The sequence below is a fragment of the Ornithorhynchus anatinus genome, chromosome 2 (genome assembly GCF_004115215.2).
Source record: "Ornithorhynchus anatinus isolate Pmale09 chromosome 2, mOrnAna1.pri.v4, whole genome shotgun sequence".
In the NCBI taxonomy this organism is placed as follows: domain Eukaryota; kingdom Metazoa; phylum Chordata; class Mammalia; order Monotremata; family Ornithorhynchidae; genus Ornithorhynchus; species Ornithorhynchus anatinus.
In genome coordinates this window covers 33,110,393-33,129,759 of record NC_041729.1, presented here as the reverse complement: position 1 = coordinate 33,129,759, position 19,367 = coordinate 33,110,393, and the positions used below count along the sequence as shown (strand labels likewise).

Here is a 19,367-nt window from a genome sequence, read left to right as displayed (position 1 = left end):
GTTGGTAGAATGTGCAGGTTCAGATTGTGCAGTATGGATGATCATTCCCAGAAGAATTGAGTTGGGGAGTTTATGTTCATAGCTTCCTTCCACTTAGGGATTGGCAGGGCAGGGGGTTATTTATGGGCGACGGAAAGCTGTTACACTTCCTGTTCAGTCCCTGGATTTCTCCTGCCCTTTGTGGATGGTTTCTGGAAAAGACCCAAAGGAAAATTGGGCAAAAACCAGATCAGCTAGGCCCTCTCAATTTCCCTCCCTCAGGTTGTTGACTGCCCCGCCGTGCCCCCCCCCACAACCACACGGTTCATTTCCCATGCTAAAACCCTAGTGACCTGAGGTGTTTTCCCTGCATTCCTCTGCCCTTTCTCTGAAGGTGACAACACGGTTGGACACCCATCCAGCCATGATCACGGTCCTGGAGATGGGTGCCGCTCGGCACTTCCTGCGCATGCAGCAGCTGGCCAAGACCAATGAGGAGCGTGCTCAGATCCTGCAGCCCACGCTGGAGATCAACACTGGGTAAAACTTACAGGCGTAGCGGGGCCTAGTGGATAGACCACAGGCCTGGGAGTCCAAAGGACCTAAGTTCAAATTCTGGCTCTGTTACTTGTCTGCTGTGTGACTTTGGACAAGTCCTTTAGTTCTCTGGGCTTCAGTTACCTCATTTTATAAAATGGGAATTAAGACCGTGAAGCCTAGATGGGACTGTGTCCAGCCTGATTAGCTTGTACCTACCTCAGTGCTTAGTACAGTGTCTGGCACATTGTAAAGCCCTTAACCAATACAACCTCCCCGCCGACCCAAAACCAAGGTGGGGGGGCATCTCCTCCTGAATTTGGAGGAGGTTCAGGGTCTGTCCAAGACACCTCAGTCAAAACTCCAAATGGAAGGGAGAATGAGAGCCACTCTTTGGGGCTCACTAAGGGCACTCGGGCCAGGAATTTCATAGGCTACTGTCCAAGGGATGTCCCGGCAGATTACTCCTGGAGCTGATGTGTATGATAGGTTGAAAAAAATCCTAAAATACAAAGTCACAGAACTCTGGTGACTCCAAAGAGTTAAAGGGACCTCCCCCAGAGGGTGTCAATCAAACCTAGATGGGGGATCTGCATCGTAACTAGCAGATTGAAAGAAAAAAACAAAGGTTTGTCCAAGCAAATCACTGAAAAGATTTGAAAATTAGGTGCAAGAGGTGAAGAAGATGACCTTAAGAGCACAGTAGAATCAGAATAACATGTTAGAACCTATGCATTGCCCCTAATCTCTGGCAGTGACTTAGAGGGTTTAGCTTAAGTTAAAAGCTTCCCAAGAAATCTTACTCATCATTACCATCTTATCTTGTAGGCATGCTCTGATCAAGAAACTCAATCAACTGAGGGTCAACCAACCTGATCTGGCCCAAATGGTGATTGATCAGGTGAGTGTTGATGCTTCTGATCTGGGGAAGAAGTGGCAAACTCCTCACAAGCCAGCACTTTCTGTACCTAGGCAGAGAGGAAGCATAAAAAGACCTTTAAGGTTATGCATCCTCCAAAAGACTACCTGGAGGTATAACCTCCTCCACAACATTGGAGACATGGATTTGTCTTAAAGGTCTATCGGGTGCAGGGAGAAGAAGTTTCACGCTCCTCCCTCTGAATCCAAGGCGGTTGGTACAAGTTGGGAGACTATCTTAGAGGAAATTCCCCATTTTTAGGATGCGTTAAAATTCCTGGACCCAGTCCACACAGAGCTCTTTTGACTCCGTACCCGGCCCAACCTTATTTTTGGAGGGTGAATGAGGGAGAGAGGGGTGCAGACTTGATGGATCTGAAGACCCAAGTGCTCCTGGGTCTATCTGAAGTCACTGCGAGTCTTTTACCCCTATGGTCCACCCCATCCAGTGGGAGACCCATGAAGACCTGACCTGGGAAAAGAGGGGGCGCATGGGTCCGGGAACCAATGTGAATTGAAATCCCCTTGTGCAAAGTGATTTTACCTCCTGCTTCTAGCCAAGGGGAGAAATTATCCATATTGATGGTTGCACGTGGCTATAGTGTTTATCAGTGATAGCTACAGTGTTGTGGGGAGAAACGCATTCTTGTATATATAATCTGCCTGAGTCTGATCAAGATGTCGCTCCCGCTCTGAGATTAGTGTCCTCTTCGGTAGGATGGCTGATCCTTAAAAAAAAAAAAAGCTTGCCATCCTTATGTCATCATCCCCTTCCAAACCACATCTCAATGATGCGCTTTCCTCACCCAAGATCAAAGGTGGGACGATTTCACCTGGAGGGAATTTTCCACCGATGCCGCTTCTCGATAATTTGGCCTTTCCTTCCTCATCCCGCAGATATATGAGAATGCCATGATCGCCGCAGGACTCAACGACGACCCAAGACCGATGGTGGGACGTCTCAATGAACTTCTCACCAAAGCCCTGGAGAAACACTGACTCCAGAATCCCCGGCCAGCTCCTAGATTCCAGATAGAGGCTCTGTCCTCCTGTTCTTCTCCGTTCACCAACTTTGGCCCTTGGAGGGATTGAAATCGCTGTGGCTTTGAGGGCCCACTCGATCCGACCTACCACGTGCACTGTGGTTGAGGAGGGGAACGAAAAGGTCTGCAATTGACTGTAATTAAGCAGCCACTTGCGACCTCCATTTAGATCCCGACGTCCCCCCGCCGTTGCGCAAACTCCAACTGCAAGCACGAAACCACAAAGCTGAATGTAGGAAAGGGGAACGGGGTGGGGATCCTGCTCTCATTCAGTAAAATTAAACCATATTTCTTCATCCTCGTGTTTGCTCTGTCAGAGGGGAGAAAGACTCATACTGGGTTATAGAGGACTGACAGATTGGGCTTCCTCAATGGTTGGGGTTTCTTATCGATACACTTCTGTCTTTAGGAATGTCAGCTGGAAAGCACGGGAAGTTTTCTGCCAATAGCTCTGCCTTAACATTGCCCTTGCTGTGTTGATCTGAACATGGGGACAAGTAGGTGATCATGAGAAGGAGTCTTCATAGACAAGGCACTGAATCTTTTCGCCTTTCAGAACTCCTTGATGAAGAGCAGCATAGCCCAGTGGAGAGAGCACAGTCCTTGAGAGTCAGAAGGATCTGGGTTCTGATCCCAGCTCTGCCACTCGTGTGCTCTGTGACAGTGGGTAAGTCATTTCACTATGCCTCAGTTCCTTCATCTGTAAAATGGGGATTAAGACTGTGAGCCCCGTGTGGCATCTGGACTGTGTCCAACCTGACTAGCTTGTATCTAATCCAGCAGTAGAACAGTGCATGGCACATAGTAAGTGCTTAACAAATACCATTTAAAAAAAAAAAACAACCCTCCTCTGCAGCAGCAACACGAGCGGTGGAAGTGGTGGGTTTTCAGGGAAATGGCCAAGTCATCAAAAACTGGGTCAGTGACCACAAAGTTCTACGTCCACGCGTTTGCTGGCCCAGCTATCCCAAGGACTTTGCCCCCTCCAAAGAGTGGAAGGCATTTGCTGCATGTCCCTTCTTTGTGATGAAATCTGGTTCTTATTCTGTTGCCTTTAGCAGCCAGAAATATTCATAATAATAGTATTTGTTAAGCACTTACTTTGTGCCAAGCACTGTTCTAAGTGTTAGAGGTAGATACAAGGTAATCAACCTGATTCCCCTGTGTCTACCCCAGCGCTTAGAACAGTGCTCTGCACATAGAAGCGCTTAACAAATACCAACATTATTATTATTATTAATCAGGTCTTCCTGCATGGGGCTCACAGTCTTAATCCCCATTTTAGAGATGAGGTAACTGAAGTGCAGAAAAGTTAAGTGGCTTGCCCATGGTCACACAGCAGAAAGTGGCAAAGCTAGGATTAGAGCTCACATCCCATGTTCTAAGCCCATGCTCTTTCCACTGAGCCAGGTGGCCCTTTTGCAACCTTTGCCGTTTGCCTATACCTCCTCACCTCTCTTAAATCTTGAGATGAAGCTCCAGAATTTAAATTGTCTTAATGCTGTCTAATCGTTTCCTCCCCATAGCGATGCCATGGACACATCTCTCCCAAAACTCCCCACCTCCGTCCACAGTCGTTTTGGTAGTGGATCCATAGTTTTCTTGGTAAAAATAAGAAAGTGATTTACCAGAAGCAGCATGGCTCAGTGGAAAGAGCCCGGGTTTGGGAGTCAGAGGTCACGGGTTCAAATCCCAGCTCCGCCACTTGTCAGCTGGGTGACTTGGGGCAAGTCACTTAACTTCTCTGGGCCTCAGTGACCCCATCTGTAAAATGGGGATTAAGACTGTGAGCCCCACGTGGGACAACCTGATCACCTTGTGTCCTCCCCAGTGCTTAGAACAGTGCTTGGCACATAGTAAGTGCTTAACAAATGCCATTATTATTATTACCATTGCCGCCTTCTGTACAGTAAACTGAGTCTCCGCCCTCGACTCTCTCCCATGCCGCTGCTGCCCAGCACAGGTGAGTTTTGCCTTATAACAGATTGCCTTCCACTCGCTAGCCACTGGCCAAGCTAGGAATGGAACGGGTAGGCCTCTGCTTGGCTCTCCCTTCCGTAGTCGAGACTGATAGGGTACTAGAGTCGCTCTATAAGTCGACACTCTCTCTTTGCCCTTCTTAAGAGGCCTTCTGGAGGATTTTTTTTTAGGCCGCCTTCCTCCACTCTGCCTCTCCTCTTCATAGTAATAATACTAGTGATATTTAATGAGCACCCCCTTGGTGAAGTGCGCTGTACTAGGTGTTTGGGAAGTCCAGAGTGAAGAAGTAACCACGGTCCCTATCCAGGTGTTTGTACTCCAGTGGGGGAGGCAAACATAAAAAAATTCTACAACTAGAGTCATCAAAATACCAGGGGTAATAGTACGAAGCGTTTTCTGTGTTCAGAACACTGTTGTATGTGCTGGGGAAGAGTAGAGAAGCAGCGTGGCTCAGTGGGAAGAGCACGGGCTGGGGAGTCGGAGGTCATGGGTTCAAATCCCAGCTCCACCAGCCATGTGACTTTGGGCAAATCACTTCACTTCCCGGTGCCTCAGTGACCTCAACTGGAAATGGGGATGAAGGCTGGGAGCCTCACATGGGACGACCTGATTACCCTGTACCTACCCCAGCGCTTAGTGCTCGGCACATAGTAAGCGCTTAAATACCAACGTTATTATTATACAAATGGGAATTAGACTCAGATCCCCCCATCCTTCAAGGAGCTCACCTCTGTGAACGGAGGTGGAGGAGGACAGGACAGGAAACGGGCACATCCAAAACAATGGAACAATAAAACAGCATAAGGGACACGGGAAAATGTGCAGTATGCCAAATGAAAACAGAAGCCAGTAGAGAGCTTTGTCTGGAAGAGCAGAATCTGAGGTCACAACAATGGCCACTGGGGCCTCTTGCCTTCCCGAGGTTATGTGGAGACCATGGGCTACTAGTGCTCTTTTTCTACCGGGTGGTAATAATAATAATAATATTGGTATTTGTTAAGTGCTTACTGTGTGCAGAGCACTGTTCTAAATGCTGGGGTAGATCCAGGGTAATCAGGTTGTCCCATGTGAGGCTCACAGTTAATCCCCATTTTACAGATGAGGTAACTGAGGCACAGAGAAGTGAAGTGACTTGCCCACAGTCACACAGCTGACAAGTGGCAGAGCCGGGAGTCGAACTCATGACCTCTGACTCGGAAGCCCAGGCTCTTTCCACTCAGCCACGCTGCTTCCCGTAGAAGACAGGATAGCATGGGGTGTGCTTGACTTATCCAAAGTCACACAGCAGACGTGGTGGAGGCAGGATTAGAACCCGGCTCCTGACTCCCAGGACCATGCTCTATCCACTTAACCATGCTGCTGAGCTGCAGAAGGGTGTAAAATTCATCAGCGCTAGAAGCTTCTAGGCTGCCTTGTGCCTGGACCAGCTACGGAGGGCAGTTCCCCTCACCGCTCTGACTTTGAGCTGTATGGTAACAACCCAGGCAACGACGGGGCACAGCCCTGCACCGCCACACAAGCGTTGAGCCATAGCTACCTAACAGGTCATTACTAAAATAAAAGGAAGTGAAATCATCTCATCTTCTTGAGGATAGAGGGTCCATGATGGAGCCTCGTCAGTGGTCCAAGATTAGGAAGTAGGAAAGGGGGACAAGGAGACAGATTTACAAAAACAAACCACATTCATTCAATCATATTTACTGAGCACTTACTATGTGCAGAGCACTGTACTAAGCGCTTGGAATGTACAATTCAGCAGCAGAGACAATTCCTGCCCAACGATGGGCTCACAGTCTAAACGGGGGAGACAGGCAGCAGAGCAAAACAGCAAACCAAGTAGTCTGGCATAGATATATACTCATCATTCACAAAATAAATAGGGTAATCAATAATATATACAAATATGCACAGTGCTGTGGGGAGGGGAAGGGCAGAAGGCAGGAGTAGGGGGAATGGGGAGGGGAGGAGGAGCAGAGGGAAAGGGAGGGCTCAGTCTGGGAAGGTCTCCTGGAGGAGGTGAGCTCTCAGTAGGGCTTTGAAGAGAAGAGAGAGAGTTAGGCAAATAATAATAATAATAATAATTATGATGATGGCATTTGTTAAGCCAAGAGAAGCATTGTGGCTTAATGGAAAGAGCCCCGGCCTGGGAGTCAGAGGTCATGAGTTCCAATCCCGGCTCCGCCACTCGTCACGTGTAACCTTGGGCAAGTCATTTCACCTGTCTGGGCCCCAGCTGCCTCACATTTTCGCACAGATGCACAGAAATGTTCTTCTCAGCTCCCAGCCAAGGCCGTTCCTTCTGCAGCTCTTCAGGGAGAGACCTGCTTTGAGTCGAAAGAGCTGCCGGTGCAGTTACTGGGGGCTGCTCCCCAGCGGGGCTACATGTAGAGTGGCCCCCAGAAATCCTCGGGAACAGCCCTCCCTACCCAGAAAGAGCAGCAGAGCTAGCCCCACCTTCAATCTGAATATAGGCTGCCCATCTACGAGGAGAGGGATGACCCTGGTTGCATCTCCCCCTCTCTTTTATTTTCTTCTCTCCCTCCAGCTTCCTTGCTGCCTGTTGACTGTCGTATTTAATCTCAAAATGACTTGAAGCAGTAGTGTGTAGGTCCTTTTCCTAGGAAAGGAATGTCAAAAGCCTTCCCTAGGAAAAGGGCCTACACACTCCTCCAAGTCAGCTTGAGCCCATCAATCAAGCAGTGGTATTTATTGAGCGCTAACTTGGTGCCAACCATATCCTTGACGCCTCTTTCATTCAACCCACATATTTAATCCATCGCTAAATCCCGTCAGTCCCACCTTCACAAAATCGTTAAAATCCAACCCTTCCTCTCCATCCAGACTGTTACCACATTAAAACAATGACTCATTCTCTCCTGTCTGGATTACTGCATTACTGACCGACCCCCCCAGCCTCCAGTCTCTCCCCACTCCAGTCCATGCTTCATTCTGCTGCCCGGATCATTTTTCTCCAAAAATATTCAGGACATGTCATCCCGCTACTCGATAAACTCCAGTAGTTGCCAAGCCACCTCCACCTCAAACAAAACTCCCCACCGTTGGCTTTAAAGCATTCCACTTTGGCCCCTCCTATCTCCCCTCACTACTCTCCTTCTACAACCCAGCCCGAACACTTTCAATCATATTTACTGAGCACTTAACTGTGTGCGGAGCACTGTACGAAGCGCTCGGAAAGTACGATTCGGCAACAGATAGAGACAATCCCTGCTCACAGTCTAGAAAGGGGGAGAAAGACAACAAAACAAAACAAGTAGACAGGCATCAATATCAATAAATAGAATTATAGATATATACACATCATCTTTTAGGCTGGGAACCCGTTGTTGGGCAGGGATTTGTCTATGTTGCCCAATTGTACATTCCAAGCATTTGGTAAGTAATTTGGTAATACGATTGAATGAATTAATAAAATAAATAGAATAATAAATATGTACATATATACATAAGTGCTGTGGAGTGGGGAGGGGGTGGAGCGGAGGGAGGGAGACGGGCAATGGGGAGGGGAGGAGGAGCAGAGGAAAAGGGGGGCTCATTCGGGGAAGGCCTCCTGGAGGAGGTGAGATCTCAGTAGGGCTTTGAAGGGGGGAAGTGTGCTAGTTTGGGGGAGGTGAGGAGGGAGGGCATTCCAGGCCAGAGGTAGGACGTGGGCCAGGAGTCGACGGTGGGACAGGTGAGAACAAGGCACAATGAGGTGAGCACCAGAGGAGCGGAGTGTGCGGGCTGGGCTGGAGAAGGCGAGAAGGGAGGTGAGGTAGGAGGGGGCAAGGGGATGGACAGCTTTGAAGCCAATAGTGGAAGGAGTTTATGTTTGATATGGAGGTTGATAGGCAACCCTTGGAGGTTTCTGAGGAGCGGGGTGACGTGCCCAGAGTGTTTCTGTAGAAGGATAATCCCCACGCGACAGAGTGAAGTATGGACTGAAGCGGGAAGAGACAGGAGGATGGGAGATGAGAAAGGAGGCTGATGCAGTCATCCAGTCGGGATAGGATGAGTAATTGTACTAACGTGATAGCGGTTCGGATGGAGAAGAGAGGGCGGATCTTGGCGATGTTGTGAAGGTGAGACCGGCAGGCGTTGGCGAGGGATTGGATGTGTGGGGTAAATGAGAGACCGGAGTCAAGGATGACACCAAGGTTGCGGGTTCGTGAGGCAAAAAGGATGGTCGTGCCGTCCACTGTGATGGGAATGTCGGGGAGAGGACAGGGTTTGGGGGGGAAGATGAGGAGCTCAGTCTTGGACATGTTGAGTTTTAGGTGGCGGGAGGACATCCAAGTAGAGATGTCCTGAAGGCAGGAGGAGGTGTGAGCCTGGAGGGAGGAAGAGAGGACAGGGGAGGAGATATAGATTTGGGTGTCATCCTCATAGAGATGATAGTTGAAGCCATGGCAGCGAATGGCCCCCGCCCTCCCTCTGTCCTGGGATGCCCTCCCTCCTCACCTCAGCCAAACTAACTCTCTTCCCCTCTTCAAAGCCCTACTGAGAGCGCACCTCCTCCAAGAGGCCTTCCCACACTGAGCTTCCCCTTTTCCCTCTGCTCCCTCTCTGCTCTCCCTCTGCCCTCTGCTCCCTCCCCCTTCCCCCCTTCACCTCCCCTCAGCTAAGCCCTCGTTCCCTCTGCTCCTCCCCCATCCCTTCCCCTCCCCTCAGCACTCTGCTCATTTGTATATATTATTACCCTATTTATTTTGTTAATGAGATGTCCATCCCCTTGATTCTATTTCTCGTGATTATGTTGTCTTGTTTTTGTCTGTCTCCCCCAATTAGAGTGTGAACCTGTCATTGGGCAGGGATTGTCTCTGTTGCCGAATTGTCCATTCCAAGCGCTTAGTATAGTGCTCTGCACATAGTAAGCACTCAATAAATACTATTGAATGAATGAATGCATGAATAAAATGAGGATTAAGACAGTGAGCTCTATGCAGGGCAAGAACTGATCAACTGGTACCTATCCCAGCCCTTAATGCCTGCCTGGCACATAATGAATGCTTAAATACAATAAAATTAATTTCACTTAAGAGTTTTTTACTCCCCACACCGCTCCTTCCTCTGTCTCAATCAACCCACATATTCAATCTATCACCAAATCCTGGAGGTCCCACCTTCAGAACATTGCTCTCCCCCACTTCAGAGCCTTATCGAAGGCACACCTCCTCCAGGAAGCCTTCCCTGACTGAGCCCTCCTCTCCTCTTCTCCATCTCCCTTCTGGTCACTCACACTTGCTCCGTCATTCATCCTCTCTCCCTTCCTCGCGGCACACACGTATCTATCTGTAATTTAGTTATTTATATTAATATCTGTCTCCCCCTCTAGACAATGAGCTCGTTGTAGGCAGGAAATGTGTTTGAAGTTATACTGTACTCTCCCAAGCACCTAGTACAAGCACACAGTAAGCGCTCAATAAATACTAATAAAAATAACAATGATAATCCACCGCCACAAACAAAAGCGCCTCACCATTGGCTTTAAAGCACTCCACCACCTTGCCCCCTCCTAACTCACCTCCTTCTCTCCTTTCTACAGCCCAGCCCGCACACTTTGCTCCTCTAATGCTAACCTTCTCACTGTGCCTCCACCTCCCCTATCTCACTGCCAACCCCTAGCCCACCTCCTACCTCTGGCCTGGCGTGCCCTCCCTCCTCATACCCTCCCTCCTCAAATCCAACCGACAGTGACTCTCCTCCACTTCAAAGCTTTATTGAAAACACATCTCCTGTGGCTCAGTGGAAAGAGCGTGGGCTTTGGAGTCAGAGGTCATGGGTTCGAATCCCAGCTCTGCTACTTGTCAGCTCTGTGACTGTGGGCAAGTCACTTCACCTCTCTGTGCCTAGTTACCTCATCAGTAAAATGGGGATAAAGACTGTGAGCTCCACGTGGGACAACCTGATTCCCCTGTGTCTATCCCAGCTCTTAGAACAGTGCTCTGCATATAGTAAGCACTTAACGAATACCAACATTATTATTATTATCTCTTCCAAAAAGCCTTCCCAGATTAAGCTCCCGCTTTCCTCTTCTCCCACTCCCTTCTGCATCGCCCTGACTTGCTCCCTCTATTCATCCTCCATCCCACAGCACTTATGTACTTATCTGTCATTTATTTATAGTGATGTCTGTCTCTCCCCCTCTAGACTGTAAGCTCACCGTGGGCAGGGAATGTGTCTGTTTATTGTTAATAATAATAATAATAATAATAATGTTGGTATTTGTTAAGCGCTTACTATGTGCAGAGCACTGTTCTAAGCGCTGGGGTAGATACAGGGTCATCAGGTTGCCCAACGTGAGGCTCACAGTTAATCCCCATTTTACAGATGAGGTAACTGAGGCCCAGAGAAGTGAAGTGACTTGCCCACAGTCACACAGCTGACAAGTGGCAGAGCCGGGAGTCGAACCCATAATAATAATAATAATGTTGGTATTTGTTAAGCACTTACTATGTGCAGAGCACTGTTCTAAGCGCTGGGGTAGACACAGGGGAATGAGGTTGTCCCACGTGGGGCTCACAGTCTTAATCCCCATTTTACAGATGAGGGAACTGAGGCCCAAAGAAGTGAAGTGACTTTCCCACAGCCGACAAGTGGCAGAGCTGGGATTCGAACTCATGACCTCTGACTCCAAAGCCCGGGCCCTTTCCACTGAGCCATGCTGCTTCTCACTGAGACCTCTGACTCCGAAGCCCAGGCTCTTTCCACTGAGCCATGCTGCTTCCCATTGTTGTAAGGTGCTCTCATAATAAACCCGATTAAATGAACATATGTATATATGTATATATATATATATATATATTAATCAGATTGGACAGTCTCTGTCCCACATGGGTCTCTCAACTCGTAATCCCCATTTTACAGATGAGGTAATTGAGGCACAGAGAAGTGAAGCGACTTGCTCCAAGTCACACGGCAGACAAGTGGTGCGCACACGTATTCATTCAATTGTATTTACTGAGCGCTTACTGTGTGTAGAGCACTGTACTAAGCACTTATATATGTGTGTATATATGTATGTGTGCGTGTACATAATAATAATAATAATGTTGGTATTTGTTAAGCACCTACCATGTGTTGAGCACTGTTCTAAGCTCTGGGGTAGATACAAGGTAATCAGGTTGTCCCACATGGGGCTCCCAGTCTTAATCCCTATTTTACAGATGAGGGAACTGAGGCACAGAGAAGTTAAGTGACTTGCCACACGGCTGATAAGTGGCGGATCCGGGATTAGAACCCGCAACCTCTGGCTTCCAAGACCATGCTCTTTCCACTGAGCCATGCTGCTTGTCTACTGTCTGGTCTTGTACTTGTACTTGTGACTCTGGGCAAGTCTGTGTGTGCATGTGCATATATATGTGCGTGCATGTATACGCACTGACACACGTATATGCATGTATTTTTGAAATGGGTAGCCAATCCTGCCACGTGGGAGCCATCTCCCAGCCATTGCCAATGTCTGCTGCTGGTCATGGAAGCAGCATAAATGTCCAGGTTCAAGTATCTGCCTGTACAGAGAGATTATTAACTCCCTTTCACCCTTGTACTCCAAGCTACCAAGGCCGTCGTCTTTCCCTGGGAGGGGTGAGGCTAGAGTGGTTGATGTGTGAAGCGGCTAAATCATTTTGGGATTCTGCTGGCTGCCCAGGCTGCTCCTAGCTCTTCGCATCGATTATCCTCTCGATTACTTGTTGGAAATAAAACACTGGCTTATCTGGGGCTTCCCCAGGATCCTAAGCCATCGTTACCAGACTTGTTATGCAGAGGCAGAAAGATGCTCAAAGAGCTACACGTCGGAAGCATTTTGGTTAACGATCCAGGGGGAATATCAGCGGGCAAGAAACCGACATCACTGAACGTGTGACTTATTGGCAAGCCAGCAGTCCTCATTAACCAATGACAATCCTGCCAGAATGAGATAATCGCCCAACGAGACTTAATTTCCGATGTAGGTAATTGTTTAAAAGCGGATATGATATGGGGACAGGAACCATGGCTTTCTTTTCCTTCGAGTAAAAGTCTCCAGGGATATCTCTTGGCACATTATACAAGAACAAGCTAAAATTCCCCAAATAATACCAGTTTCACACACAGCTGAAAAGTCAGTCATAGTCACTGAGCTCTTACTGTGTGCAGGAGAGTACAATACCAAAGGCATGGGAGGAAACACTCTAATCAAATTATAAAAAAGACTGGCTTTTGTACAGAAATTTTTTAGAGCTCTTTCCAAAGGGTAGGCAGATGGGTCTCTAAGCTCAGCACCTGACTGCAAAGAACTCAGAGCAGTCCGTGAACTGCTTGCTATGTGCACATTGCTTTTTCTTCAAGATCTGGGGATTAGTTTCTTAGGGTGCCTGGAAGGTGGTCAGTCCTCTCGTGTGCCTTATAGGCTCAGCTGTTTTCTGTCATCTGTAGCAGAGAAAAAGGAATGTTGCCAGTCGTTGATATCAAAAAGCAACTATTTGATTCGATTTGTGTAGGATGGACAGCGCGCTAGACTTTCTAATAATCTGAGGCACAAATTCAGTCCTGCATTACTGAAGGGAAAAGAACTCAAAAGGACCGATGTTCCCTGTTGATTTCAGGCCCCTATCATGGACTATGGATGTTCATTTTATGGAAAAAAGACTCACTAGCAGCACATGACCTTTTTGTGGCAGTCTAAGCTTCAAAACTCGGGACCAAATGGCATTTTTCCTGACCTCTCCTGTCACCTAATTAGAAGACTTTCACAAGCCTTCTCTCTTAATCAGTATTAAATTTATCTCCCAAAATGCCTGAAGACTTCTCCAATAATCAATCATTTCAGTAATTAATCATTTCCATTAGCTCTAACTTAGATCAGACAGAAAAGAATGTTCTTTTCATCAGTAGTCTTCCCTAAATTAAGGACGAAAATATTTTCTACTTTGGGCACCTAGTAAAACTCAAGTTCTAACTGAAAAAATTGAAGTCGCAATTTAACGATTCATGTCACTTCAGTGTTTACTGTATGCTATTTGCTGTGGTAGATACAAGGTTAGGAGATTGCTCACAGTTCCTGTCTTCCATGGGGCTCAATCTACTTTCATCCCCCTTGAACAGATGAGGAAATTGAGGACCAGAGAGGCTAAGTGATTTGTTCAAGTTCACAAGGCAGATTTAGACTTAGATAATAAAAGCATGAAAAGAACCAAAACAAGAAGCCCGTGAATATTACAACATCAAAGTTTCAGATTATTTTAAAGACATGTCACACTTACAGGACTTTACCTATAAGAAACACTATAAACATTGAGGTCTCCAAGGTCACTTCACTCATAATAATGTTGGTATTTGTTAAGCGCTTACTATACGCAGAGCACTGTTCTAAGCGCTGGGGTAGATACAGAGTAATCAGGTTGTCCCACATGAGGCTCACAGTCTTTATCCCCATTTTACAGATGAGGTAAATGAGGCACAGAGAAGTTAAGTGACTTGCCCACAATCACACAACTGACAAGTGGCAGAGCCGGAATTTGAACCCATGACCTCTGACTCCCAAGCCCATGCTCTTTCCACTGATCACCCATTCCATCAATTAATGACATTACTAAGCACTTACTGTGTGCAGAGCACTGCACTAAGCACTTGGGAAAGTACAATGTAACTAACTTGATAGACATGTTCCCTTCCCACTGTGAACTTACACCCATTGCAGGAAAATAATAATAATAATAATTGTGGTATTTGTTAAGCACTTACTATGTGCCAAGCACTGTACTAAGAGCTGGGGTGGATACAAGCAAATCGGGTTGGACACAATCCCTCTCTCAAATGGGGCTCACGGTCTCAATCCCCATTTTACAGATGAGGTAACTGAGGCCCAGAGAGGTGAAGTGACTTGCCCAAGATCACACAGCAGACAAGTGGAGGACTAGGATTAGAACCCATGACCTTCTAGAAGAATAGTCATAGTTGGAATGGACTATGGGTCTATGTAGTTACACGTAAACCCAGGAATAATTAATTATGAAGGACAATTGTATGAAGTTAGTGTGAAAGGTGTACTGGGAGTATCAGAGGGAAAGATAAAAAAATACATGCATTGTGGAGGTGAAATCATTTGACTCTGTTATCAACATCACCTGCATTTATTAAACACCTGCAAGGGGCAGAAACCCATTCTAGGCACTTGTGAGCATTTTTAGAAGCAGAAGCAGCGTGGCTTAGTGGAAAGAGCCTGTGCTTAAGAGTCAGAGGTCAGGGGTTCTAATCCCCATTTTGCCACTTATTATAACGTTGGTATTTGTTAAGCACTTACTATGTGCAGAGCACTGTTCTAAGTGCTGGGGTATACAGCATAATCAGGTTGTCCCACGTGAGGCTCAGTCTTAATCCCCATTTTACAGATGAGGTAACTGAGGCACAGTCACACAGCTGACAAGTGGCAGAGCTGGGTTTCAAACCCATGACCTCTGACTCCCAAGCCCCTGCTCTTTCCACTGAGCCACGCTGCTTCTCATAGTCTGCTGTGTGACCTTGGGCAAGTCACTTAACTTCTCTGTGCCTCAGTTACCTCATCTGTAAAAATGGGGATTTAAAAATGTGAGCCCCATGTGGGACAACCTGATTATCCTGTGTCCACCCCAGCGCTTAGAAGAGTGTTCTGCACAGTGTAAGCGCTTAACAAATACCATATTTATTATTATTATTTTTAAGGGGGAGACAAATTTCCTGCCCTCTAAGATCTTAACAATTTAATGGGGAGCCAAAAGGGTACAAATTGCCCAACATAATAGATAAAGGGGTGAGCTGATATATGAATGATAAAAGCAAAAGGAAGGAATTAAGCCCTCATTTCCTCTTCTCCCACTACCTTCTGTCTCACTCTTGTACTTAGATTTGCTCCCTTTATTCACTCCTCTCTCCCTATGTCCCTATCTGCACTTTACTTATTTATATTAATGTCTGTTTCCCCCTCTAAACCCTAAACTCATGGAGGGCAGGGAACGTGTCTACCGGCTCTGTTGCAGCATACTCTCCCAAGCATTTAGTACAGTGCTCTGCACACAGAGAAGCAGCGTGGCTCAGTGGAAAGAGCGTGGGCTTTGGAGTCAGAGGTCATGGGTTCGAATCCCAGCTCTGCCACTTGTCGGCTGTGTGACTGTGGGCAAATCACTTAACTTCTCTGTGCCTCAGTTCCCTCATCTGTAAAAGGGGGATTAAGACTGTGAGCCTCACGTGGGACAACCTGATTCCCCTGTGTCTACCCCAGCGCTTAGAACAGTGCTCAGCACATAGTAAGCGCTTAACAAATACCAACATTATTATTATTACAGGAAGCACTCATTCATTCATAGTATTTATTGAGCGCTTACTATGTGCAGAGCACTGGACTAAGCGCTTGGAATGAACAAGTCGGCAACAGATAGAGACAGTCCCTGCCGTTTGACGGGCTTACGGTCTAATCGGGGGAGACGGACAGAAGAGAACAATGGCAATAAATAGAGTCAAGGGGAAGAACATCTCGGAAAAACAATGGCAACTAAATAGAATCAAGGCAATGTACATTTCATTAACAAAATAAATAGGGTAATGAAAATATCACTCAATAAATTCATTTATCACTCAATAAATGCCACTGATTGAATTAATACACAGATAAATACGAGTGTTAAAAGATCTAATGAAGTAACGAGCAGGAAATGGGGGTTAATCTGGGAATGTGGTCATTCTCTTGCACCCAGGGCTCTTATCCAGTCAATTGTTGCTCAGTGGAAAGAGCCCGGGCTTAGGAGTCAGAGGTCATGGGTTCTAATTCCGGCTCCGCCACTTGTCAGCTGTGTGACTTTGGGCAAGTCACTTCACTTCTCCGTGCCTCAGTGACCTCATCTGTAAAATGGGGATTAAGACTGTGAGCCTCCTGTGGGACAACCTGATTACCTTGTATCTACTCCATGCTTAGAACAGTGCTTGGCACATAGTGAGTGCTTAACAAATACCAACATCATTATTATTATTACTCTGTGCAGAGCACTGTACTAAGCGCTCGGGAGAGTACCAGCTCCACCACTTGTCTGCTGTGTGGCCTTGGGCAAGTCACTTCACTTCTTTATGCCTCAGTTACCTCACCTGTAAAATGGGGATTGAGACTGTGAGCCTCATGTGAAACAGGGACTGTGTCCAACCCGATTTGCTTGTATCCACCCCAGCGCTTAGTACAGTGCTTGGCACATAGAAAGTGCTTAACAAATGCCACAATTATTATTATTATTATTTTCCTGTAAAATGGGGATTGAGACTGTGAGCCCCACGTGGGACAGGGAATATCCACCTGTCACCCATCGCCCGGGGATGGGTTCGTTTGGGAATCGGTGCGGTGAAAGAGAGAGAGAGGCTGTGTCTTACACAAAATTTGTTCCGTGAAGTGAATTAAATTATTTGATTATTTTGGACGCGGCGAATTGAACCTCCCTTTCGGGAAGAATATGATTATTTAACTGGAGAAGACTTTTGCAAATACCATGAACTGCCTAAAAAAGAAATAAACAAATGGATTGGGGAGAAAATTTGGCCAAAGTGGTCTCTGAAGACCAAATGACGCGATTTAGATGAACATATTTTGGACACCTCACCAGGAGGTCTAATTCTCTGGAGAAAACACTAATGCTAGGAGAAATCCAGGGAAAACGTGGAAGAGGCAGGCCGGCAGCTGGAAAGTTAGAGACCATTCATTCATTCATTCATTCATTCAATAGTATTTATTGAGCGCTTACTATGTGCAGAGCACTGTACTAAGCGCTTGGGATGAACAAGTCGGCAACAGATAGAGACAGTCCCTGCCGTTTGACGGGCTTACGGTCTAATCGGGGGAGACGGACAGACGAGAACAATGGCACTAAACAGCGTCGAGGGGAAGAACATCTCGTAAAAACAATGGCAACTAAATAGAATCAAGGCGATGTACAATTCATTAACAAAATAAATAGGGTAACGAAAATATATACAGTTGAGCGGACGAGTACGGTGCTGTGGGGATGGGAAGGGAGAGGTGGAGGAGCAGAGGGAAAAGGGGAAAATGAGGCTTTAGCTGCGGAGAGGTAAAGGGGGGATGGCAGAGGGAGTAGAGGGGGAAGAGGAGCTCAGTCTGGGAACGCCTCTTGGAGGAGGTGATTTTTAAGTAAGGTTTTGAAGAGGGAAAGAGAATCAGTTTGGCGGAGGTGAGGAGGGAGGGCGTTCCGGGACCGCGGGAGGACGTGACCCGGGGGTCGACGGCGGGATGGGCGAGACCGAGGGACGGCGAGGAGGTGGGCGGCAGAGGAGCGGAGCGTGCGGGGTGGGCAGTAGAAAGAGAGAAGGGAGGAGAGGTAGGAAGGGGCGAGGTGATGGAGAGCCTTGAAGCCTAGAGTGAGGAGTTTTTGTTTGGAGCGGAGGTCGATAGGCAACCACTGGAGTTGTTTAAGAAGGGGAGTGACATGCCCAGATCGTTTCTGCGGGAAGATGAGCCGGGCAGCGGAGTGAAGAATAGACCGGAGCGGGGCGAGAGAGGAGGAAGGGAGGTCAGAGAGAAGGCTGACACAGTAGTCTAGCCGGGATATAACGAGAGCCCGTAATAGTAAGGTAGCCGTTTGGGTGGAGAGGAAAGGGCGGATCTTGGCGATATTGTAGAGGTGAAACCGGCAGGTCTTGGTAACGGATAGGATGTGTGGGGTGAACGAGAGGGACGAGTCAAGGATGACACCGAGATTGCGGGCCTGCGGGACGGGAAGGATGGTCGTGCCATCCACGGTGATAGAGAAGTCTGGGAGCGGACCGGGTTTGGGAGGGAAGATCAGGAGCTCAGTCTCGCTCACGTTGAGTTTTAGGTGGCGGGCCGACATCCAGGTGGAGACGTCCCAGAGGCGGGAGGAGATGCGAGCCTGAAGGGAGGGGGAGAGGACAGGGGCGGAGATGTAGATCTGCGTGTCATCTGCGTAGAGATGGTAGTCAAAGCCGTGAGAGCGGATGAGTTCACCGAGGGAGTGAGTGTAAATGGAGAACAGAAGAGGGCCGAGAACTGACCCTTGAGGAACTCCAACAGTTAAAGGATGGGAGGGGGAGGAGGCTCCAGCGTAGGAGACCGAGAATGATCGGCCAGAGAGGTAAGAGGAGAACCGGGAGAGGACAGAGTCCGTGAAGCCAAGGTGAGATAAGGTATGGAGGAGGAGGGGAAGGTCGACAGTGTCAAAGGCAGCAGAGAGGTCAAGGAGGATCAGAATGGAGTAGGAGCCATTGGATTTGGCAAGAAGGAGGTCACGGGTGACCTTAGAGAGAGCAGTCTCGGTAGAGTGGAGGGGACGGAAGCCAGATCGGAGGGGGTCTAGGAGAGAATGGGAGTTAAGGAATTCTAGGCATCGATTGTAGACGACTCGTTCTAGGATTTTGGAAAGGAAGGGTAGTAGGGAGATAGGACGATAACTGGAGGGGGAAGTGGGGTCAAGAGCGGGTTTTTTTAGGATGGGGGAGACGTGGGCATGTTTGAAGGCAGAGAACAGCGATAACAGAAGAACCGTTAAGAAAGTTGCAAATTCTGGCAGAAGACAGGACATCCTGGAGAAAGTACACCCATGGAGTCACTACGATTGGGGAACGACTTAACAGCACAATAACAGTAATAAGAGTGATTAGTTAATGCTGTTAGAGCTTCTCTATCGGGAGGACTATACCTCTGTGTTTGCTTGCCCGTGGCAAAAAACCTAGGCCCCACCTATGAATGCTTCACACCCGGGAGGGATTCACATAGGCCTTGTTCATTCATTCAGTAGTATTTATTGAGTGCTTACTATGTGCAGAGCACTGTACTAAGAGCTTGGAATGTACAGTTGGGCAACATATAGAGACAATCCCTGCCCATTGACGGGCTCACAGTCTAATCGGGGGAGACAGACGGACAAAAACAAGACAAGTTAA

General features: G+C 47.6%; 1 protein-coding gene across 1 annotated transcript in view; it reads left to right on the top strand.

Annotated features, from left to right (window-relative positions):
* The window catches only part of TRAP1 (TNF receptor associated protein 1), a 63,649-nt gene extending 60,876 nt beyond the window's left edge, over positions 1-2,773 (top strand). The window contains exons 16-18 of the mRNA XM_029057914.2: positions 374-519; positions 1,345-1,417; positions 2,332-2,773. Coding sequence (XP_028913747.1) covers positions 374-519; positions 1,345-1,417; positions 2,332-2,433 — 321 coding nt within the window. The 3' untranslated portion in view covers positions 2,434-2,773. The remainder of the gene's footprint in view (positions 1-373; positions 520-1,344; positions 1,418-2,331) is intronic.
* Positions 2,774-19,367: the final 16,594 nt, after the last annotated feature.